We start from the raw sequence: 25,236 nt of genomic DNA, 5'->3' as shown, positions 1-25,236 counted from the left end.
TGTGCTGCTGCGCATAATCTGGAAGAACAACTTCAATAATTTCTTACCCAGTTTAACCCCCAAAGCAGATCCTGTAATAAACTATCTGAAATGACAGACCTTAGCAGCTTTCAGTAAGATCTCCCTCTCCTGCTCATCTTTCCTCTGCTTTTCAAGCCGTTCCAACTGCTCGAAGAACTTCAACTGCGACCGGACGTCTGAGCCTTGTTCAAGCCATTCGTCATCCTATTCAACAGGGGACAAAGGGCATTATTTGAATTAGGAAAAACAGAACTTTATGCATCACAGTTCCACATTAAGGAAGTAGTAACATCTGAAGCAGGCTGCATGTTATTGTGCTCATAAAATGGCCTGTAAAATCAATTAAAATATTAAGGGTTTTAATCATTTAAAAAAGATTAAGCCAAATCACACAAGTTATTTTTAATAAATTAAATGTAATAAAGTCTGATCACATTTATTTGTTAATTTTTGTATTTATTTTTTTACTAGGTTATGTTATATTTAGTTTAATTTATTAAATGTTGACTTTAGGATCATGCGGTTTTAAAAAATGTAAAAAAAAAAAAGCCCTGCTGTCCCTTTATTATAGTTAATGAGAATGAGAGTACATGTGTACAACATTCATGTGTACGGGGAAAAAGACTTTGAATAAATATTCATACTGCACGTATCCAACTGTATAAAAACTACAGTTAACATGCATATCTTTGACAATGGTTAAATGTTTAAGAAAGATTCATAACATTTGACGAATGTTTAAAATCTATTGACATCCCCAGGGTAACTGATTACTACAATTCATTACATTTGACTTATACAAGATCTGTGATGATCCAATTAGTCAATTAAAAAAAAACAAAGAAACATCAGCTTAAAGTGTGATGGGGTAATGGCATCCATACCTGTGCAATGGTACTGAGACTATAATGCATTGGCAAGGCCTGGACATAAAACACAAACCAAATGGTATGAAGAGGAACATCTTTCTATTCAACTAAAGAGCAAGCTCTGCAGCTGAGAGACAAGTATGGGTCTTATGCTAATTTCTGTATTATTAACTCATCAGCAGCTACAAGGAGATTCATTACATTCTCTCCCCGCTTAATCAAAGTTGTTCCAAGCGTGAACACAAGTGCGCATCCACCTAGGCTTAGGGAGTGAGTTTCAATGTTGGATTCGCAACCGCGACCACTCTCTGTCCCCAAGGATTAAGAGCGACTTTTTAGATAGTCACGTGTCCCACAAGCAGCATACATGCTGTTGCTTATAATAATGCAAAAAAAACAGGAGATATTTAAAATGACCTGTTGCAACCACAGGGGTCAGGATTTTTCCCCTAGGGCACCACTGTAATGAATTGGCATTTCAGCCTATTGAATGGAATGGCTGAGCTCAAACCGCAAAATATACGGTTCAAAGACGAGCATCTCACCATTCAACTAAAAAGAGCTGGGTTGGATTCAATTATGGTACATGGGGTTTTTTTTTTTGGTTCCCCCCACCCCCTAGGTCATTTTATACCAGTTCTATTTATGCATTTGATAGAAACCACCTGATCTGACATCAGACGCATGCTATATTTCAAGCAGCACTGTGCCTTTGGCCTCCAAGGAAAGTTTCCAACTTGGGAGTTCAATTATAATAACATCATAATGACTTCTGCCTGATCACCCCTACATTATCACTCACACAGTGTTCTGACATTCCGATAATCTTCCCTTTAAAAGGTAAATACTGCAGGCATTTGTATAATGTATTGTTCTCAATTCTCATATTGCCTTTGTAAGCAGACGCCTGTCATCTCTCCCTTTTCTTTATTTTGAGCTGATACTGCAACTCAGTCACAGCAATACCTTGCATTTTCATAAACTATATTCCGTTTCAAGTTTGATCATTTTTCGCTGATGTCAACGGTTCAAATCCAAGATGCAAACCCACTTAAACTTTCATCTGCTCTGAAATGAGCCGACATTCAAATCAAACACACCACAGGTCTCTATTTCCAAAAAAATATAGCAAATAAAAAAATAATAATAAGTATAGAGCATGAATGAAATGAGATATTCCTGTTAAGTGAATTGGGCCAATCTGAGAATTTTATTAAATTCTTTTTTTTTTTTTTTTTTTTTAACACATTAATATTTAAAAAAAAAAGTGAGAAACATATTATTAATTTTAGGCTGTATTACTTCAAAATGAGTTTGTATTGAGGTATACTTTGTCAGTTGATTGCTAAAAAAAAAAAAAAAACTTGGAATGGCTAAAATTTTTATGTAAATGCAGGCTTATTTCTAACACAGTGGTATTACAGTGACTATTGGAAGTATTCACCCCCTTGGACAATTTCATAGTTTATTGTGTTATAACCTAAAATCTTGATGCATTTAAATGGGATTTCTTTTCCTTCAAATTTACACAACCTACTCAACACTTTCAATGTGTGAAAAAATGGGGGAGGGGGGTGTGTGTGGACAAATCAATTAAAAATAAAAATCTGAAAAGTCTTCATTAGATAACTATTCACCCCCTTTGCTGTGACACTCCTAAATAAGCTCAGGTGCAACCATTTGCCTTCAGAATGCACACAATAAGTTAATTGGAGTCCACCTGTGTGCAGTAAAAGTGCTTTACATGATTTCAGATTAAATACACCTGTGTCTGTCTGTAAGGTCCCACAGTTGGGTAATGCATTCAAAGCAAAGACACTACCATGAAGACCAGTGCGCTTTCAAAACAACTCTGGGATAAAATTGTGGAAAGGCACAGATCAGGGGAGGGGTATAAAAAGATTTCAAAGGCATTTAATATCCCTTGGAACACAGTCAAGTAGATCATTAAGAAGTGGAAGGTATACGGCACCCCCCAGAATCTGCTTAGAGCAGGCCGTCCTCCCAAACAGAGCAGCCAAGAGGCCAATGATAACTCTGAAAGACCTACAGTGTTCCACACTGAGATGGGAGAAACTGTCCATGTGTCAACAATAGCTCAGGTACTCCACAAATCTGACCTGTATGGAAGAGTGGCATGAAGGAACCCATTTCTGAAAAAAAGCCCATGTAAAATCCTGCTTGGAATCTGCAAGAAGGTATGTGGGAGACTGAAAAGATGTGGCAAAAGATTTTGTGGACCGATGAAACAAAATTTGAACTATTTCGCCTAAATGCAAAGCATTATGTCTGGCACAAACCCAACACAGCACATTATCCAGGTAACACCATCCTTACTCTGAAGCATGGCGGTGGCAGCATCATGCTATGGGGATACTTTTCATCGGCAGGGACTGGGAAGCTTGTCAGGGTTGAGGGTAAAATGGATAGAGCTAAATAAAGGCAAATCCTTAGGGAAAACTTGCTTCAGTCTGCAAAAGACCTAAGACTGGGACGGAGATTCACCTTTCAGTAGGACAATGACCCCAAGCACACAGCCAAAGAGACACTGGACTGGCTTAAAAACAAGAAAGTGAGTGTCCTAGAGTGGCCCAGTCAAAGTCCGGACCTGAATCCGATTGAGAATCTGTGGCAAGACTGTCCACCAATGATCCCCATCCAATTTGATAGAGCTTGAACAATTTTACCAAGAAAAATGGGCAAATATTGAATGATCCAGATGTGCAAACCTGGTAGAGACTTAGCCCAAAAGACTCACAGCTGTAATTGCTGCCAAAGGTGGTTCTACCAAGTATTGACTCAGGGGGGTGAATACTTATCTAACCAAGACATTTGAGTTTTTGTTTTTTTTTCCCCCCATTAACTGTTGTTTCCCAATAAAAATTCTCGTGCCTCTTCAAAGTGTTGAGTAGGTTGTGTAAATCAAAGGAAAGTAAATCAAATTCCATTTAAATGCATCAAGATTTCAGGTTGTAACACAAAAAACTGTGAAAACATCCTAGGGGGGTGAATACCTACTATAGGCACTATATATTGAATATTTTACAAGGTCTTAGATTCCAGTTGTTTTTTTTACCCAATTTTCTCCACAATTTGAAATACCCAATTTTCAAAATGTGTGCCATAAGCCATCCACCACTTTTCACTCTGAAGGCCTGCCATCCAGCTACCTTCAGAGTTACAGCGTCAGTGGACCACGCAGCTCTGGGGAGCTTGCAGGCAGGCCCGCAGGTGCTCAGCCATTTACAGGGGTCACTGATGTGCAGTAAGCAGAGAACACCCTGGCCTACCCTAAGCCTGCCCCACCCCGGGCGGCACTCTGCCAATTGTGCGCTGCCAATTGTGCGCTTGTTTGAATTTGTAAACAAGTTTGTAGCCAAATTCCCTACTGCTATGAAGAGCTAACTGGACATGAGGACATGAATTTTGATGAACGTTAGTAAGAAACCCCAACAGAGGAAAATGAATAAAGATCTTTAGGAGACCCAGATTAGCGCTAACCTTGGACTACCTAATGTTACTTTGGTTGGTGAAACAAGCCCACAAAATGTAATTTATATGTGTGGGGTTTAAGCCATTTAACAAATACAGTTAATTAACAAGTACAATGCCAAGCATTATTGTTTATTACAAGCAATATACAAAAAAAAGATGAGCATATACTTACTTTACACGTCTCCATTCTGTGTTGTGCAATTATAGTCACTTTCTCCAGCACTGTTCTTAACCTTTCCTGTGTTGCATGGGAGATGAAGTTGACAGCATCAACTGGTACTTCAGTAACTCCAAACTTTTTAGCTAAAAGGGAAGTAAAAAGGAAACATAAACAAAACACCGCACTTAAGTTTTAGTTCAATATTCTAAAATGTTTATATCAAGATTTTGGGTCATAAGCTATTGCAGCTAGGTCAAAACATTTTTACATTTTAATTAGAACAACTTTCAAAAGAATAAAAAAAAATAATCTTTAAAAAAGGTGAATTAATAGCACTTTCATTTTTACATATAAACTGCATGGCCACCATACAAGGATCTTTAAGAACACTGTACAAGAATAATTAAGATTGCTTCCAGCAAAAACAGTGTGCTATACAGAAAGTATGACAATTAAATAGCAAAAAATTCTCTCTTGTTTTCTCCAAGCCATATTTAAAATGTTTCCAATTGTGCTTTTTTTTGTTTTTGTATCCATTAGAACCCACTGGCCTATTTCTAGGAAAAAGTTGTTTTTAAAGCAGGGGAGTGGGGTCCTGTTTATGATCTTTTTTGGGATTAACTGTAATCTTGTGAAACATTGAAAGCCGAGTCAAAACAGGAGGGGTTTGGTAAAGTAGTATAGGTTTTCTGTTAAATAGTTTTCATTGTTACCATATTGTACAACTGGAAATGAAATACAAAAGCTAAATAAAATTTAAAAAATTAAAGTTGTGCAGATCTTCAAATCTTAAAAAAAAGAACGTTTCACAAGCGGGCTTCAGAAATTACATTAAGCACAATCCTTTTAAATGTATTTAAAAAAAAAAAAAAAATCTTAGCTTCTGCCATAATCCCCCACAATGAATAACGATGAAAAAAATACAACCAAAATTACTTTACTAGAACTATGGCAAACCAGGAGGCATAGTGTGTGCTTACTGTGGCAGAAAAAAGTTAACGCTAATCTGAATCTGGCTTTGACTATATATTTTAAGTGCTGACTATCAAAGAAAAATAAATAAATATAAAGCAGATGAGTCAGAGCATTTCACTGATACTTGTGTTATTTTACTGGTATGATTTAAGAGACCTTGCAGGCTTCAGGGTCTCCCTTGGCTTTCTGTCAGATGCATGTTTGGATTAGCCAATCACTGACAAAACTGTGGTGGCCAACCGCCACTCACCAGCAGGAGGCGCCGTAAAGTTCTTATACTCAAGGCAAACACACGTTCAAGCCAGAAGACAGAATTACATTTTTAAACAGGTTAGTCCTTACGGCAACAGTAGAGCAACCAGTCATATATAACATACAGCAGCAAAGATATTTTGTTTTTGAAAAAACTAAGCATAACCTTTATGTTATAATTATAAAATTATAACATAAAAAAGGTGAAGAATTAGGGCAACAGCATATATTTTAAGTGGTGGATCTACATAACCCGTCTTTAAACAGGGATAGCAAGTTTCAGCAAGTTTAATAGGTATAATTGGCCCAGTTATGCCACCAGACTGTTTAAACAGAGCACTTTGGACAAGTGTCAATAATAACAACATTTTAACAGCGTTAAAAGTCTTTTAAAAAAGAAGTGCATAACATACATATTGTTCAGTTGGGATTTTATCGTATCTACACATTTTTGGACGGGATCCTTAAGTTTGTACAGTGGTATACTTTGATTTTTAAGATAAAATTGGAAAAATCCTATGAAGGGATCAGGATCTACAGTCTGAGTGCTCACAGAACGCCCTTGCTTTAGAATGCAGGACAAACTTACAACTTACGTTAGAGTGAGCTTTTAAAAAATGCAGTGATGCCACAGAAGAATTCATTATATTAGGTGAAAGCAGTGAAAAATATAAACCAAGGCCTAAACCTGGAACTAATCAGATTTACAAGTAGAGGCATAGAATAAGAGTCATAAGAAAAAAAAACATATTCAGTTTCTGTATGAACACAGTAGCACTTGAAGAAACTCAAATGAAAATTATACAATAAAGTATCATGTGTATATTAAAATATTATCAATTTTACTCTAATGAACATTGAAAGTAATTTAAACCGTTAAAAAAAACAATAATCAACTTCAGAAACCGGCAGACAACAAATTGTACACTTCAATTTCAAAGCAGCAGCTGCAGAGTCATGTTTTTGCATGTTGAGTTGCAAAAGTGAACTCGCTGTTTGAATTAAACAGAAAGTAATTGTGAAGTTTACGGTTTCAGTTGGACGGAAGCCCTGTTGTGGTTGCTCCATTATTTATTTATTTATTTTAATATATATTTCAGAACAATATTGTTTTAAATCGGACGTGGTACAAAAGAATAAACACACAGATCCAGACATCAAAATTAATATTCATAAATCATGTTTTTGATAAAGTGACGACTATTCGACTCTGTCACTTAAGTAATCATTCCACCACAATATACAAATCGTGGTACTGGACTCAAACATCACTAAAATGAAGTTACTGTGAACTATATACAACATGTGGAACAGAACAAAAGTGCCCATGCAGGTGTTACTTCAGACAAGCTGTTCCTACAGTTGTGCTGTAAGATCAATTCAACTCAAATTGACCAAATTTATAATATTTTTTATATTATCATATATAAAATAATGTGTATTTTTATGAGATTAACATGATGGTCAGGAATATAATCCCATATAAAAAACTTTAATTATTATCCTTATAGGGTATCGCAATAATAATATAGATATATATATATATAGATATATATATATATATATATATATATATATATATATATATATATAAAAACCGACATAGGATTATATTCCTGACCATCATGTTAATCTCATAAAAATACACATTATTTTATATATGATAGAAAGGGGCTACATTTCCATTTCAAACATTTACCTGTTTCTAGTATTCGTTTATGTAACAGCCCAGGAGGAATGAACGCTTCATCTTTACACGATCGGATTTGGGTTCCCACCAAATCAGAGTTCGTCGCCAGGATTCGGGCACTTTCCTCATTCAGATTAACTCCCGCCATAGAAGCCACATCATTAATATCATCATCATCCCTGCGGTACAGAATCAGCCATCGCAAACACTGATTAGCAATCAATAAAACATACATTTCAGAATAAAATTACACCAGTTCCTGTGGCAGGTAAATAGCGTCTCACAATCAGCCATTGCACACCCAGAAACTAGAGCTTGTTGGCATGCCAGTTTGTTTACATTCAAGCAGCCTTCTTGCCACTGTGTCACTCTGAAGGTGGCCACCTTCTGTGACTATAAATATGATCATCACCTGACACTTTTTATTTTTGTAATCGTCATTTCACAGATAATGCCTTCGCACCTGAAAAAATGGTTCATAGGATAGAAAGTTCCTGATACCTGTTTAAAAGTGTAAGGGGTACTGCATCTTTAAGTCACCAAGACAGAACTTTCTTGAAGTAGAAAACAGACATGCCTTCTTGTCTGATTACTCTAATGAATGGTAGGTTTTTACAAATAACCTCAGCTCGTACCACAGACTACATCTCAAAGTACTATTGTATCAGCCGATTTCAAGAGAGCACACAGGCAGGCACGCAGTCGACTGCAATAAGAGAACATTATTTTCTTTTAATATTACTGGTGATAATGTGGCTGATATAGCTATGATGCAGTACTATAAATAATCCGGGGATGTACTTTGCATTAAATGAGAGTTCATAATTAATTGTTTTATAGATATTTAAAATAAGGGTTTTGCTTTTTAAACTAATGTGGGATTTAACCAAATGTGTATGTTAAACTGCATTAAGCCGTTACAAACTTCAGCAATTAAACTGGATTCGTATTCAAAACCTATTTAATTAAAACAGCAAAATAATCTAATAAGCATTTACAGTGCATGCATATCAATAATAAAGTACAAAAAAAGCAAGAAGTCATAACACAATTACATTTTTTTTTTCTTTTTTTAAACGTGTTCTGCTTTATCAACCAGCTTGCCTCCCAGCTACTAACACATTCTGCACACATGCTGGGAATGCTCAGGAAAACTAGTCAGCATTCAGAGGATTAATACAGGTTTCCTGCTCACTGCCTCCAGGCTCAACACAGAGACATTTATTTGTCCTCCGGAGAGGTTAGGGGGTGAAATGCAAAGATGGAAACGGAATTCTTTGTTCAGACATACATATCAAAACTAGGATGCTTTTTCTTTTTTTTTCTTCCTATAATATTTAAATGAAAAAAAAAATAAAAAAAAAGAGAAAAATACGCAGTTTTTGAAAACATATTCACTTAAAAAAAAAAAATTGAAACCCTGTAAAAAGAAAACTGACAAACATGCTTGACAGCTTAATTACAAAACTCTCTAAAGATTTATTGATTTATCAATCAGTGCCTCAAGCAGTTACTTTCCCAGAGGGGGAATTAACCATTCCACCAAACCTCAAATTGTGAGTGAATGTGTGTGTGTGTGTGAGACATCCAATGCCTAATTTCTACTCAGTCAGAGATCAGTTCTCTCTGTACTGTACTGACTGGACCAGTTTCCATGAGCTCAAAAGACCATTAGCCATTTTTGTCATATACATTGCGCTACTCTGAGCACTAGTAACAAATTAATTAAAGAATTTAAAAATCATCTGTTTAAGTATCAGCTGAAGTCATGTGTGTTGCTGAGGCAAACAAAGATGCAAAGCATACAAAGCATCACAGCCAAGGGGAAGAATGGATCAAACTCCTGTAAACCTGTCTTAGAAATAATAACATACTGTAGATTTGCGTTACACAAGATGAGGCCAAGGTTTTCCAATCTGGATAATTACATCAAAAGCTCCATCAATTTGAAAGATTGAATGATTACATTTAAATGTACTTACTTAATTTCTTTCTATACATCTATTACATTGCATTAAACAAACACGTAGACGTCTGCAGGAAATTATATATATATATATATATATATTTTTTTTATTTTTTTTTTTTTTTTTTATTAAACACTTACATAAAAGTATATAAATAAAATATGGTAATAAACTGTCCTAGACCATACTGTTATCTTTACACCTGAAAACTTACTTTAAGAAGACTGAAAAACGCCTATTCCCAGCATAAACTGACTAGCTTATTGGTGACCGTATTGTTCTAACATAATAGAATAGGGCTCTCCATTTTCGGATCCACAATTGTTTATTTGTTAAATACTACAACTAATTTTGTTTACTAAACCTAAAAAGGGTTACTTGAGACAGAATTGTAAGTGAATACCTCCCCCCCTCTTAATGTCATCCTTATAGGATGCTGTCCTCTTGTGGTCAGCACTGGCTAGTACCTTTTTTGTAGCATCTGAAGAAATGCAGAGTTTTGTACCTGAAAGAACCACCCCCAGGGTCATTGAGCTTGTTTTTCTGATTTGCAGAGACCTGAACAGCAAAGCCCCCAGGACCTTTACTTGCTTGTATTACTGGTGCCTTCCCTACTGTGCCTGCCTGAAAAAAAAAAAAAAAAAAGAAAAAAGAAAAACCACAAGCAATGTTGGCATGAGCTGTCCTCCAGAATTCCCAAACAGACTCCTATCTAAGAAATACATTTAACCTTTCTTATTAACACTAAAACATTATGGGGATTGGTTATTTACAGGTTTGTGTACTGAAAAAGAGTAGCACCCAGTACACTATGCTGTCGGTGTTGTTGTGCTTCAATAGGACTGCTCTCCTATTTTAAATGATGTCCTACTACTTCGAGATGCGTTTCAGTACAGCCACACAGACAGACGGAGTGAAATCAAACTTAATTTTAACAGGCATCTACTTAGCCGAAACTCACGAATATCTTTTTAGAATTTCTCTCCACTAAGATTTCAGGACATAAAAACAACATCTCTGCACTACAAATCGCTTCATAAAAAGCAAACAGATAACTTTGATACGTGTACATGCACATTCCATTTTGCTAGATTTCAATTTAAGTTTACATTAACTTGTTTACAGGTACATCCAAGACACTAAGCTAAAAATAAAAAAAGTATGAAAAGTATGTAAAAATCTATGAAAAGGTGACAGTGCCAAATTCTGATATTATCACAAATTAGTTACCCTTTAATATCTATAGTTTTATACTGTGATTTGTCCTCAGTGTAGCGATGGGGCGCTGTTGTATATTAACTTGTTTTTTTCTTAAATGATGGTTAATTTAAATTAGAACTCACATTCTATGGCTATGGGAAAGCAAAACAGAAGGGAACATTACAGTGTCTTAGCTGGATTTGGCCAGATTGAATCAGCAGTACCAATCTGCATGACAGAATGTGGATACACACCAGACTATTTAATAAGGTAAATATTTTTTTTCCTGTAGAGCTTACAGTTCTATAATTATTATAATTGCTATCGTTGCAAGAAGTGAATACTAATCGATTCAGAAAGCAGCACGTAAAGGTTTGCATGACCACATTTGTTTTACTGTTAAGAAACAAGCCTGCGGTAATTAATTTTTTTAGTTAAGTGTGTACAGTTTTGTATAAAATGAAACTTTGCACTTTTTTTCAAAATAACCTACTTTAAGTTTAATTGTTTTATTTGGCAAAAAATGTATTTCTTGACAAGTTTTGTTCTGTATCTACATACATAGCTATAACAAACAGCTATATCAAGTTATACAGCTATTTTGTTTCTTGGACGTCTACTTTGACAAGTGATAGTTATAGGGTTAATGTTTATGGGCATGTTACTATAGTGGAAGGATATGCAGAGTTGTGACTTTACCCTCCTGTATGTCATACCTCAGCTGTAGTAATAGAAGCTCAGGATAAAGTCAGACTCTTTACATTGACCTCTATATAGAAAGTTACTTGCAGTAAGAGCTAACCTTGTGTTTTGCAGCATACAAAATTAAGGGTATTTATGCACAGGTCTATTGGTCCAACATTAGTCTAGTGACCCCCCCCCCCCTTTTTATCCATGAATACGGATGTTAGAAAATGGATTGCCTTTATTAGTAATTAGTTTCAAAGCGCACCTTGGGTTCTGATGCTCTGTGTGATCACCATCGGCATTCTTGGAGTTGTTTGTAGACCAGGTTGCCTTTTAATAGTCTGGGGAAAAAAACGACTAGTTAATACATTAAACACCATAAAAATTAGATTTCAATGAAAACCTCAATCGTGTGAATTTTTTTTAAAGGCAGCTATTAAAACCCTTAGCTTTCCACAGTTTTATATTTTTTTTAAAAAGTCTCTGCCATGCTACCAGCTAAATGTATAACTTGGGGGTAAATATTATATTTAATATATTATATATATATATATATATATATATATATATATATATATATATAACAAAGTACCTACCAGAGGAGAACTGTGGCTGTGCACACCCACTTGCGTGTGTTGCAAAACATTTGGCAAACTGGTGGTGGTGGTGGTGTTCGGCTGACTTATCTTCACAGTTGGGCCTCCTGCAATGGTGGGAACAGTCCCCGTAGACAGGGAAACAGGCTGGGAACTCGGTGTTGGTTTTGCTTGCTGAAGCTGTGCAGGCTGTTGGGTTTGTATCAGAGATTGCTGACTATTCAACAGCGACAGCCTCAAGGCAGGTAGACTTTTCTATTAAAGCAAGAAAAACAACATTCAAATATAACTTCTACTAAACACGTATTTAAAGTGCAGTAGGCCAATTATCAACATTGCTAAATTGTATTATGAAAATTTATGTTTGCCTTTTTTTCATCTAGTAATTCAGAAGACTAACTTTAAAAAGCATGTTAGCTTCTTTCACACTGGCACTCCTACTCGGTCCCAACCTAGGCTACCCAGGTCACAATCCTGCCTAGTGTGAAACCAAGTACCTGGGTTGTACCCGGGTCACAGCGACCCACCTCAGGATGTGGGTGGACACACTTTGACCTGGGTCGAGCTAGACAAAACGCATGAGGGACGTTCGTAAGACTACGAAAAAAAAAAAAGTCTGTGTGAAGGTTTTACTTCTGCAAGGAAAAATTATTCAGTTTAGCCATAGTTTTGTTGATTGAGATTTAGCAAGATTGCAGCAGGGATGAAGAAACATTTGCTCCAATCAACATTTGAGCCGACAGTTCAATCCAGAGAAGCTTGGATAGAATCGTCCAGAAAAAGCTGCTTCCGGGGCATTGATACACACATTTTGTGTTTTTGCGTCTGTCAACCAGGTCAACATGTTTTACCAAAAGTAGCGTGAAATCGCCTAGCTGACAAGCATGACACCAGGTGGGTTCGGACCTGGGTAGAGCATGCCAGTGTGAAAGGGGCTAAAGTTGTTAATATAAAATTAGAACAAATCAGCAAAGGGAGGTTCCACCGTATATCTTGTGATTCCACTACAGTGACATAGGCAAGTTCATAAAGACAGACAGGCACCACCTTATATTCACACATTATCAGATCACCCGTGCTAATGAATCTGCAACAATATTTCAACAAAAATATTTTAATGTAAAAATGGAAAATTCAGACAAGTTCAAATAGTTTGAAGTATTCTTACTTGCGAACTGAACTGGTTTTGTTTGAATAAAAAAAATAAGTACAACCACAAGCTTATTTCTATTCCATGTAATAAGCAAGACTGATAAGTATCAGTATAATACAGTTAGTTAAAGAAACAACAAAAGGAACTTCAAAAGACAGATCAGGTATCAGGTATAAGCTACTCTAGAGCTTGGACTGCAAGTTTCAGCCCCAACTAAGCTTAAGCTTTTCATGTATGACCAAGCTCACAGTAAGATCTGGAATGTCTCAATGTGCTTTGCAATGGGAGTCTAATTTCTATCAGTGAAGAAACATTCTCACTTTCAGCAACTTTACCGTACATTACCTTAAGGAAAGGAACCAAGTAGGGTTGTGGAGATGATTTTAACTCTGTCTGCAGTCGATTGGTGAATTCTTCAGGTTCAATTTTTGCATCCTGTCAATAAGGAATATATTGGTGAATATTCAATAAAAATAACAAAAATAGGAAAACATTGCATGTCAAAGGAACAATATCTCTGTTTACCAAGGTGCTTGTATAGATGCATGAATTTGTTTAAATGCAAAAAGTTTTTTTTTTTTTTTTTTTATGCAAGACCTACTGAGAAATGAAATTTGTTTTTTAGACCAAAATGTAGGTATATGTAATTATCACGTGTCCATTTTTTAAATAAATCCATTTACAGATATTGCTAATGGACATTACCAGTAACATATTAACAAATATACCTCTGAAATTTGCCATACAAAATTTAATTTTCAGTGCAAAAAAATACAAAACAAACAAAGAAATGTCTTTCTGCCACCTACAGAATAAAAAATGTTACTGCATGATCAGACACACAGGAGACCCAGGAAAGACAGCTTCAAAGTGAGAGGATGCTTGTGAACCTGCAGCTAAAAAAAATTCAGCAAATGTTGGTCTACAAGACACACCCAGGAATCTTTGTAGAATAAAAAAAAAAGTACGAAGTAAAAAGCATCCAATTATGACTAAATTCAAAATTAGTGGATGTTAGGGTAATGAAAAAGTAGCAGTATCTTGATTTGCAATTCATGAATCAGTATAGGCATTTTTGCTTTCATTTTTAAACTTGGGACTAAACTTTGGCTATACAACTCTATGGTCCCCAATATACTGTACAGTAGCCTCTGGCTAACAGGACACCCCTTGGGAAGCAAATAAAGTGTTCTCTTAGCCAGGAGTTGAACACTGGACACAATATGCTAAGGCCAAACACGATATGAATAAAGTCATCTGCCAAGTAAATAATAATACATACAAATGTACTTATTACTTATGTCATGACCAACATGCATAAACATCTGAAATTAAGAGACCAAAACGAGAAAAGCAACAGGCAAGCGTATGTTAACTATAATATTATAATAATAATAATAATAATAATGAAACTAAATTAACAAATCACCCTACATACAGTAAAAAGGCAGCAGTGGCTCCAACAGTAATTATGGATATAAGAATACATTTCAACACAATGGTTATTAACACAGTACCCCTACAGATGTTTAAAAAATGAAGCAGGAGCTCTAGATCACTCTCGCGGTGACAAATCAGTTTTGAAAAACCTGAAAAAAAACACTAAATTTGTGTTTGACGATAAGGAGTTATAAAACAGCACCTAATCGGTATTGAATCGGGTAGCAACAAATCACGATCGGTGCCAAAAATGTGTTTTTTTAAGCAAACTTCCTGTTCCTTTAGGCGGAGCATTTACAACAAGAAACATCCATTTCACAGCAAGGTTGTTCTTTAGGCCAAAGTGTTCTCTTAGGAGGTGTTCCTATATACAGAGGCTACTGTATAAGCAAAAACATACATTTAAAAAAAAAATGTTAAACTTACCAGCAAATCTTGCACAAGTGCCTTCACATTCCGGGAGGTTTCTGGAGATGGTGAATTATGAGATGCAAGTTTGATTAGGGTGGCTAAGAAGTTCTTGCACTTCTTCACATTTTCTTGCATTTCCTAAAAATCAGACACATGCACAACAATTAGTTTCAATTTAAAAATCAGAATCTAAAAACAGTGTACAATCTAAAGAGAATAACCTTGTATTAATTCAGTAAGACAAACAGTGTGTTAAATCAGAGCAATAATCCATAGTTTTGAAAACTTGATTTATGCCTCTATGCACTTCTCTTTGCTTATTAAAAAAAATGTATTAAAGGATGTGCAATTTAGAGCTGACTATTATGGCTTTGATAACGGTAGTTTACTTGGTGAATTCCCCAGCTTTTAATTGAACCAGCTAATTTGATCAAAAGGATGGCATCATAGAAAAGTGTTAAACCACTAGTTAGTTTAAAAACTGACAGTGACACAAATTGCGACAATCCATGACTAACTCTTGCAAAAGTGTTGTCATGCACATACACAAAAGATGATTAACTACTGTGCACTTAGTTTGAATTTTCTTTTTTTTTTTGCAATCAGTATTTGTTTTTGCTTTTTTTTTTTTAATAAAAAGATAATGTTTATTTTACAAAATGAGAACTACATATTGTATTAGAGAGAATACAATTTGCTCCATTTCCTTTAAGTAAAATAAACTGAGTCACAAAATAAATAAACTCTTGGTGTTACATTTACAGGATTCAGGAGGTGATGAACAGTTATTTTTATTTCACAAAAACCAGTTGAAACTGCACTGTAGTGTTAATTATCCTTTTGAGTTATACACATAAATAGCTGTGTTCTGGTTTTGTAAAGTTGGAAATGGAGCGAATGACAGACTGGTGTAAACATTCAGAAATATCTGTCCCAGGGTGTTTAGCATGGAGATGGGAGACCTGGGAAATGACGGACACTCCGGCAGCGGGAGAGCCAGGGATTCCCGGGGTTGCTCCTGGTATTTGCGCTGCAGGCTGGGCTGGAAGAGGCTGTGGGGCTGGCTGGGGCTGGGGCTGGGGCTGGGCCTGGGGTGGATTCTGCCCTCCTGTGATCACAGTCACTGGCTGCTGGGGTGCACTTCCTGCTGCTGCAGTCACGGCTACCACTGATGCTGTAGATGGTTTCTGAAGGAATAAATGACAAACAATATAGACAGAAATGCAGACATACAATATATATGTAGAGGGTCAAGTAACCGATTAATGCGCTTTTTTCTTCATTTTTTTTTTTTTTTTTTTTTTTTTTTTTTTTTTTTAAAAACAAGCATCTTGGGAATCTTTGTAACCAATCAGAAAACCAATTACTACATGTATACCCATATATGGAAAAACTAGTATAATGAATACCAATTACAATAAAAAAAAAAAAATATTGATTTGTACTACGGGGGTTAGCAAAATCACTTAAAATAATGTACAGAAAAGTAAACCTTTTTTTATTGTAATCATCAAAAACTACATCAAGTTGCCTAGACAGTATATGCAAAATGTTACCATAGCTAATAAAATAAAAATTAGTGAACACTTTTTTTTGCTGGTACAAATTCTCATTTTAACTGATGATCGGTATCTCTTGTTTTATAGCTTGCAAGTCACTTTGTGTGGCTATATTTTGGATGCAAGGAAAATATAGCAAACAATTTAATTAAAAGCAGTAGCTCTTCTTCTAACATCACTTACTGATGCAGGTGCTGGAGATAAGGACGCTTGCAAGACAGGATTAGAAGGAGCGCTAACAGGCGTCACGGGGGGCTGAACAATTTTAGTTTGCACTGGATGTCCTGGTCTGATTGTTGGAGGTGCCACAGACAGCTACAAAAATAACAGTAATCATTAAAAACTTGATGGGGGTTTGCCTAATAAAATCACACCAAGGTGTGCCCGCAAACTATTAATTGGTAGGTTTTGTGTATGTTTTGTTCTCCAACAATTATGAAGGTGTAAAGAAATGTTCAAATCAATCCAACAATTTGTTATAAGAGTCACCACTTTTCATAAAAATCTATACAATAAACGTGCAAAAGTAGTATAAGTAAATGAGATATAGGGTCGGACCAAATCAAACCCTGATCACTCTTGCAAAAAAGAGTGTTAATGCGATAGCTAGTTTCCATATTACATTTTCTTTATCCCAAAACCAAAACTAGCCATTTCCAATCCATGAAAGGGGGAGGGAGAAGTTTCACAGGAGTAGGAGGGACCAACCAAAAGTAACATGAAAACAGTTGTTCAACAATCCCCAGGCAGTATTTGTGACCTTTTGAAGGGGCAGAAACAATGCAGTAACATGTGAAAAGGCAGACGCAGACAGCCAGGGCTGAAAAAAAATAAAAATAAAAATCTGTGTTGTACTACTATTTTGTTTGAATATCAGTGTATGCTACTACATTCAACTACTACTAGGAGTAATAATAATAATAAAAATGTTTATTAACAACAATTGTCTGCATTTATTTTTATTGTGTAAAATATTGAAAAATACGAACGCAAGTTTGAAAGAACAGACACACACACACACACACACAACAATCACCTCGTTTCCACAACGTCTACAGCATAGTGGTGCATAGTTCTGTCACTGTTATGAAAGCGTGCCACATTGTTCTTGTGATTTTTGTAAAAATCCATACCATGCAATGCCAGCATCCTCATATCCGACTGGCACGGTGCACAAGGGAGCCCTGTTGTGCACAAGGCTGTATAGTAGGCTATAACTGCACAAGAACGAAGATTAAAGAAAAAAGAAGGTTAACAAAGAAACTCTGTGCGACTAGTATAAAATTAAAATGCAGAGTTTTAAAAAAAAAAAAAAAAAAAAAAAAAAAAAAGCACACACACACACTTGGGGTAAATAGACCATCCAAAAACTTTAATAATAATTTTGTTATCTACAAGTATTTATACTTTGAGGGGACTGCTTAAATGCCGACAAGTTAGCCAAAATAAAATGTGTGCTCCCTTGTACTGGAACGGTGGGCTTGTTCTTACAGGACGAGAATTTGGGCTTCATGTAATACTTTACGAGAGTAACCAAATGTTAAAAACTAAAAGTTAATATCTTTAAAGTGTTTAAAACATTCATACGTTCTTTATTAGCATTCCAGTTTGTTTACATTTGCTAGCCTTGAGTTTTGATCAACGTTCAATCACTGTGCCTTTAAGAAATTAAGAAATTGAACAGAAGTAGGTGTCGTCACAGATGACGTGCCAGAATGTCCATAGACTAAAATGTACCGTAGTCGTAGCGTAGAAAGATAACAAATAAGAAAATATATCTAAAAGCTTTCACCGAGAGAGATGCAGCTCCAGGCAAAGCTCTCCATGAGCAGAAAAGAATACGTTGTTTGTACATATTAAAAGAAATAATATGTATTGCTTTATTAAATATTTAACTCTAACTGTGGCAAAAACAAAAGTAGTAGGCTAAAAAAGAAAACGGTCTTGTGCGTACTTCGTTTAAGGGTGCAACAAACACAACATATATTATAGTAATAATACATGTAATATGTCATACTGTAAATTATTCATTTTGTTATTCAGTGTTGTGTGCAAGTGTTCAATATATGAGGTCAGTGTGTCTTGAGGATGGACTGTTTTGAATTTGTGTTTTATTACTGCAAATGCTTTCGCGTCCTTGTTCGCCAAGTGCTAACTTTGATTTGGTCCGGCCCATAGTCAAGACATTGTAATTAACGATCAACAGTTGAAATAATAAACACGTTGCACAACTTATTTTAAGTCAAGACACATTTTCAGAGAGGAATAATACAATTGTAACAGAAATAACAAATGGCAAGAATCAGGAAAAAGTAGTACTGCAATGAGTGGTTTCTTGCTGGTTACCCGTTAAAATTGGGAACAAATAAAAGCATTATTTGCTCCATCTACTTTAGTTAAAACTGATAAACTAGCTTCCACCACCATGTCCAAAGCTGCCAAGCTACACTGTTACCCTGCAGCATGACCCCCTCAACATGAACTGCAATCTATTCCATGATGTGCCCATAATCCTAACCGGGTATTGATCGACTTCATGCATTTCAAAACCTGAAGCTATATTTCAGGAGGAGACAAACATGAAAGCGGATCTGCCATCAACATTCTACCCAGCTGTAGGTCCCAGGGCCCCCAAAATAAGTGTGTGCCAAGGGGCGTGAAGAGGCTTGTAGACTGATGCATGGGGCAAGCTGGAGGGACTGTGTTACTGTGAGGTATGCATCAAATCAGATTATTATTCATTCATGACTTGAAAGTGTTGTTAGCTTTTATAAAATAATTATATATTTAATCGAAAATAATTATAATATATATCTTATATATATAATATATATATATTATATATATATATATATATATATATATATATATATATATATATATATATATATATATACACACACACATACATACACACATATATATTATACAGACACAATTACACACACACACACACATACATACATATATATATATATAATTGAACAAAAGTAGAAAGCACAAATGGTGCTCATGTGAAGTAGGTAAAAGTAGTTAGTAGTTAATAGTTAATAGTTATGGAGGCCAGCTGTTGGGACCCATCAATTTGAATGCGATACCTGTCACCATTGCTGAAAACCCACCTAGTTGTTATACACCATTAGTAAATGCATAACTGAGGTCTGCACACAAAAAATAAATCATATAAAAAATTATAAAATTACAATTTGCTGTTTTTGTACTATTCTACTTGTGGGGCATCTTGTCAATTGTTTTTTTTTTTGTGTTTTTTTTTTTCCTATTATTGAAGAGGTGTTGGATTATTTATCCAGGGATTTCAAGTTATGTAGTGGTCTGAGCGAGAGATAACAGGCAACAAATACCAAAATGCCCAGCAACCCTTTACCAGAGACATTCATCCACCACGGAGGAATATAAAATTGTGCTAAATAAAGTTTTTGTCAAGTTTCATCACAATTTGATAAGCAGTTTCCTATATGTAAATGTAAGTATGACATACTGGATGCCCAAAGCACAGCCTTTTTGCAACGGATAATAAAGCAGTGTCAGTCTAGAGTAGGACCAATATCCAATATTGACCAGCATTGCAACACATGCCGTGTATTTCATTGGGACTAAACAAAATGACACAAAAACATGATACTTTTTCAACATTTATTTATCCACAAATGATGGAACATTCAATATCCATGTGGAAAAAGTATGTGAATCTTTAGATTCAGTAACTGGTGGCAACCCCTTGAGCAGCAATGACTTCAACTAAGCTTTTCCTGTGACTGTTGGTCAGACTATCACATCGGTTTTGAGGAATTTTAGCCCATTCCTCCTTATAGAAGTGCTTCGACTCTGTGACACTTGAGGGCTTCCTTGCATGGACAGCTCGCTTCAGGTCCTGCCACAACATTTCGATGGGGTTTAGGTCTGGACTTTGACTTCTTCTGCAGCCATTCTTTTGTAGATCTGCTTGTATGTTTAGGATCATTGTCTTGCTGCATGACCCACTTTCGGTTCAGCTTCAGCTCAAGGAGGGATGGTCTGACATTCTCCTCTTGAATCTTCCGACACAATGCAGAATTCATGGTTGTGTCAATGATGGCAAGCCATCCAGGTCCTGAGGCAGCAAAGCAGCCTCAAACCATCACACTCCCACTACCATGCTTGACGGTTCGAATGATTCTTCTGTTCAAACGCAGCGTTTGGTTTTCACCAAACATAACGTTTTTTATTGAGGCCAAAAAGTTCTACCTTTGACTAGTCTGTCCAGAGAACATTGTTCCAGAGGTCTTGTGGATCATCTATGTGCTCTTTGGGGAACTTCAAACGGGCAGCAATGTTCTTTTTAGACAGAAGTGGTTTCCTCCTGGCTATCCTTCCACGAGCACCACTCTTGTTCAGTATTTTTCTGATAGTTGAGTCATGAACACTCACATTAGCCAAGACGAGAGTGGCCTGCAGATCCTTGGATTTTACTCTGGGGTTCTTTGTGACTTCCTTGACAATTTTGTAGTTTGTTCTTGGAGAGATTTTGGTAGGAAAACCGCTCCTGGGTAGAGTGACTGTGGTCTTGAACTTTCTCCATTTGTAGACTGACAGTGGGATGGCGGAGCTCCAGATCCTTAGAAATGGTTTTGTAACCCTTTCTAGACTGATGAGCTTCAATAACTGTTTTTCTGAGGTACTCAGAGATTTCTTTTGATCATGGCATGATGTGTTTCCACACACCTGTATGGTGAAGACCAAACTCACAAAGTTTCTGATCTTTACATAGCGTGGAGCCTCCCAAACTCACCCCTGAAGATTTACCTATTATTTAAAAACACTTGATTCTAATTATCCCCTTAATTGAGCTGATAAAACCAGGGGTTCACTTACTTTTTCACATACCCTAAATCTTAATTACTCATTGTTTGACTAATTCATACATCTTTTTGCTTCAAAAGACATGGAATTAGTTCATATAAACCCTATTGGATATTTAAGAAAAGACTTTTGATTCAAGGAGGCTATCATGGTAAAACTATGGAATTCCCATAATTATCATCATTGGGGTTCTCAAACTTTCTCCGCACTGTAAGGCTATGGGGTCTAAACAGCATCCATGTGAGTATTACAGAAGTATCTTGAAGATCTGCGTCTGTCTAAACCAACCTCCTGCCGTTATAATCACATTCAACAGAATTCTCCATTTAAGCAGGATTCACTGTAGGCAGCAAGGTATGCCACAGAGATATGAGAAACGATATGGAACCCTAAGATGCAAACAGAACCAGGTGTGACTGATTTCAATTGCTCCTGCAGTGTCTTCTACCACCACATGTCAAATCACAATATCAAAAAAACAGAATCTCTCTAAGTGAGCTGACCAACTCTCAAAGCTTGTAACAATGTTCACTGTGTGCATTTGGGTTGTCTGTTTATAAGAAGAGTTCAAAGATTGTAAGGAAGTGTTGCTGGTGGTGTACTGGGGGCAATTAGTATTATTTTATTTTTGTTTTGCTCTTTCAAGTCATTCAATAAGGATAAACAGAAATAAAATGTGTCAGAGCAAATAAATGTACATTACATTTTAAAGAGGAAGCATCATTTGGGAATTTAAGATAAATTATAAACTGGTTCCACAAACCTTTATTAGCACCTAACCAAAAACATCTTAAGTTCAAGATTAGTGTTAATCAAGATACAGTTGGTAAAAAGTTTACATACCCCAATGGAAATTTATAATTTTAGAAATCTCAAAAACAAATTATAGGAAAAACCTCTTGTAGTAAAAGTTTTGCTTTTGTGGATAAGGAAAACAAGTTACAAGAAATAGATCTTATTTATTTCAGCAATTTTTTTTTGCAAAACTCCAGAAATGCCAATTGAAAAGCATTCATACCCTGACAAGGAAAATGAAGTGAAGAGCTAGTTGAGGCACCTTTAGCAATAACCTATTTTAAATAATTAGGATATTTGTCGGTAAGCTTTTGGCATGATTCTTTAGTATTTATTTATTTTTTTTACCATTTCTTCAACGCAAAATTGTTCCAGTTCATTCAAATTCTGAGGACTTCTCTTTTGCACAGCCTTCAACTCATACCAAAGATTTTCAATCGAATTTAGATTGGGACTTTGACTAGGCCATTTCAGAACCTTGATTTTATTCTTCTTTATCAATTCTGAAGTAGATTTTGACGTGTGCGTTGGATCGTTGTGGTGTTGGAACATCCAGTTGTGCTTTAAACAAAGTTTTGTAGTGGAGGGTTTCAGATAATTGGCCAATATCTTTAGGTATCCCATGGAATCCAGTTTACCATGTATCAGAATTACATTTTCTGCTCAATTAGAGGAAAAAACAGCCTCATAGAAGAATATTACCACCTCAATGCTTGACAGCAGGTATGGTGTTCTTTTCTTTGTACACCTCACCAGACTTTCTCCAAACGTAACGACTATCGGCGTGAACAGTACTCGCATCCACCATTGAAATTCCGTTTTGCAAACTTAACACAATTGTCCTTGTGACGTTTTCCTAAAAGTGGCTTTTTCCTTGCCTGCAACCATTGAGACCATCACCATGGAAATCCCAGCCTCACCTGCAGCCAATTCACTTTGAATATCGATGACTGGGTTTGCATGCATGTGAATCGACTCTACAGTCATGACTCGTGTACATTGTGAAACAGCAAAAGAACGTCCTTTGGCTAGCGCAACTTTAAGGGCAGGGTCAATCACGTCCTCACGATAATAATAGCTGTAAAAACCCATGTACACCGGAGCAGAAATTGTGCTCGTTTCTCACTGGATTTCAGCAGTCAAGATCCCGTTTAACTGCCGGAATCTCACGTCATTCCTCAGCAAGCTGTTCCAAACCACACAGCCAAGAAAGAAAGCAAAAGACACTGCAAATGTAAACCTCTCATACACAGCCTATTATTAATGCTTGTATAAATACATGCTGTTAAGCACAACTAACCAAACTTTTAGCCTCATATTATTACTATTAGTAGTAGTAGTATTTTCTTTCTATAATTCTTTTAAGATGTCCAGGAATAACAGAGCTGCACCTCTTCTTCCACCGCACAGAACTGGAATGAATTGTTAGGATCAACTGGCATATCGTGCAATAAGTAAACGGATATTGTTAACAAACATAAATATACCGTTTCGCTTTAAATAAAGAATGTTTATAATATTATAAGACATCCACATTTCATTATAATGTGTGTGTTAAGCGGCTTCTGCGCCTGGCACGTCTACCCCAGCTGCAGCCCAGTAATCACTGGCTTCTTGGAGCAGAGGCTGGGTATAGGGACCGGCAGATGTGTACAGGAACATTAGGATGCTCAGCCTGATACTTCGCCTATAGAACTGCCAGTGCATGAAGCTGCTCAGGAACCTTGCATGTACTTTTACATATCCCCCTTTTCTCAATCTTATATTCATATAGGCCTAAGGATTTTTTTTTTTTATTATTGTATTGTAGTGTAACCCCCTTGTGTTCCCACATTTTCCACATACATTTATAGACTGCTTTAATTAAATACTTTCAGATGTTGCACATATTTAACTAATAAAAGTTGTACTTAGTAAAAGTTTTATTTTATATACTTTATGTGTTTGTGTGTTGGAAAGGTAATGAGACACAAACAAGTAACACGTGATAATTCGGAATATGCAAGACAAGTTAATTCTTTCCTCTTGTTAATTTTTGCAAATCTTCAAGGCAACACCTGAAGCTCCCTTCACAATATTCAGTCATTCTTTTAGGGTACTACTACTGGGCAGACAATTAAATATCCCCTCCCTTAAATTACTAGGAATTGAATAATCTGCACTGGTACAGCTGACTTTTTTTTTCCTAAATCAGAACAGCACAGCAACGCATTTCTTAAAAAGTACGGCAAAAACACTGTGAGGAAAAGTGTCATGACTTGTCCATGTAAATGCCATCTTTGGCAGTCAATCTCAGATTATAGCCAATACAATCATAGCATCAATAGCCTTTTTGGAGTTTTGGAAAAAAAAAAAAACTGCATAAATAAAGAATTGTAGACATCTTTCTTCATCGTTTTTTTCCTCATCCAGAAAAGCAAAACTTTTGCTACAAAAGATTTTTCCTAAAAAATTTTGTTTTTGAAAGTTTTCTGGAAATCATACATTTCCATTGGGGTATGTAAACTTTTGTCTAAACTACTATGTTGAAACTAGCAGAAAATGTACAACATATCCTGTTGCAATCACAAATAAAATACACATCCAATAGGAGTGACTGTCTTTACTTGTATAGTCTGCTGTTACTGCTGTGCTGCAGGCACCCAGCCTGTTGTTCCACTGAACGCTCACTTTGCACATAAAATGACTTTGCAGTGCGATAGAAACCTGGAAAGGCTACATAGAAAAAACAGCATCAACATTTATTTTAATCCTAAAATTCTTGAACTGTGTTCAAACCAACTTGTTTCTTATACTCTATAATTTAAGTTTTCTTCTCAATAATTCAAGCAGTGTCATAGAGTTTAACAACCCTCTTTAGATTTTTTCTTTTTTTTTTTGGTTTGCAGATAGTTTACTATATCATATCGTAATGTAATTCTTACATAATCATCGAATCACATTGTATTAATTAAATTAAATTTAAAAAAAGCATAATAAATCAGGAACTCTATGACAGGACAGGCATGTTTCAGTTTATAATGGCCAGACTCTGTGTTCCATGCTTTAGCTAGAGTTTAATTTTGATTAAATGAGTCCCAGATTCTCCAGTTCCGCTTAAAAACGT

The 25,236-nt window shown here is 35.9% G+C and overlaps 1 protein-coding gene across 2 annotated transcripts in view; it reads right to left on the bottom strand.

Annotated features, from left to right (window-relative positions):
- LOC121325823 (transcription initiation factor TFIID subunit 4-like) overlaps nucleotides 1-25,236 on the bottom strand; it is an 80,735-nt gene that overhangs the window by 40,254 nt on the left and 15,245 nt on the right. Inside the window, exons 3-12 of one of the 2 annotated variants that reach the window (XM_041268910.1) lie at nucleotides 16,659-16,790; nucleotides 15,879-16,103; nucleotides 14,932-15,054; nucleotides 13,411-13,500; nucleotides 11,913-12,167; nucleotides 11,582-11,657; nucleotides 9,935-10,049; nucleotides 7,472-7,641; nucleotides 4,558-4,688; nucleotides 100-225 (exon numbers count right to left, since the gene is read on the bottom strand). In XM_041268910.1, the coding sequence (XP_041124844.1) occupies nucleotides 100-225; nucleotides 4,558-4,688; nucleotides 7,472-7,641; nucleotides 9,935-10,049; nucleotides 11,582-11,657; nucleotides 11,913-12,167; nucleotides 13,411-13,500; nucleotides 14,932-15,054; nucleotides 15,879-16,103; nucleotides 16,659-16,790 (1,443 nt within the window). The remainder of the gene's footprint in view (nucleotides 1-99; nucleotides 226-4,557; nucleotides 4,689-7,471; nucleotides 7,642-9,934; nucleotides 10,050-11,581; nucleotides 11,658-11,912; nucleotides 12,168-13,410; nucleotides 13,501-14,931; nucleotides 15,055-15,878; nucleotides 16,104-16,658; nucleotides 16,791-25,236) is intronic. The other variant, XM_041268911.1, reaches the window with a different exon arrangement.

This window comes from Polyodon spathula, chromosome 13, assembly GCF_017654505.1.
Source record: "Polyodon spathula isolate WHYD16114869_AA chromosome 13, ASM1765450v1, whole genome shotgun sequence".
In the NCBI taxonomy this organism is placed as follows: Eukaryota; Metazoa; Chordata; class Actinopteri; order Acipenseriformes; family Polyodontidae; genus Polyodon; species Polyodon spathula.
Note: the sequence above shows the minus strand (reverse complement) of the source record. Positions and strands in the feature narration are given on the sequence as shown.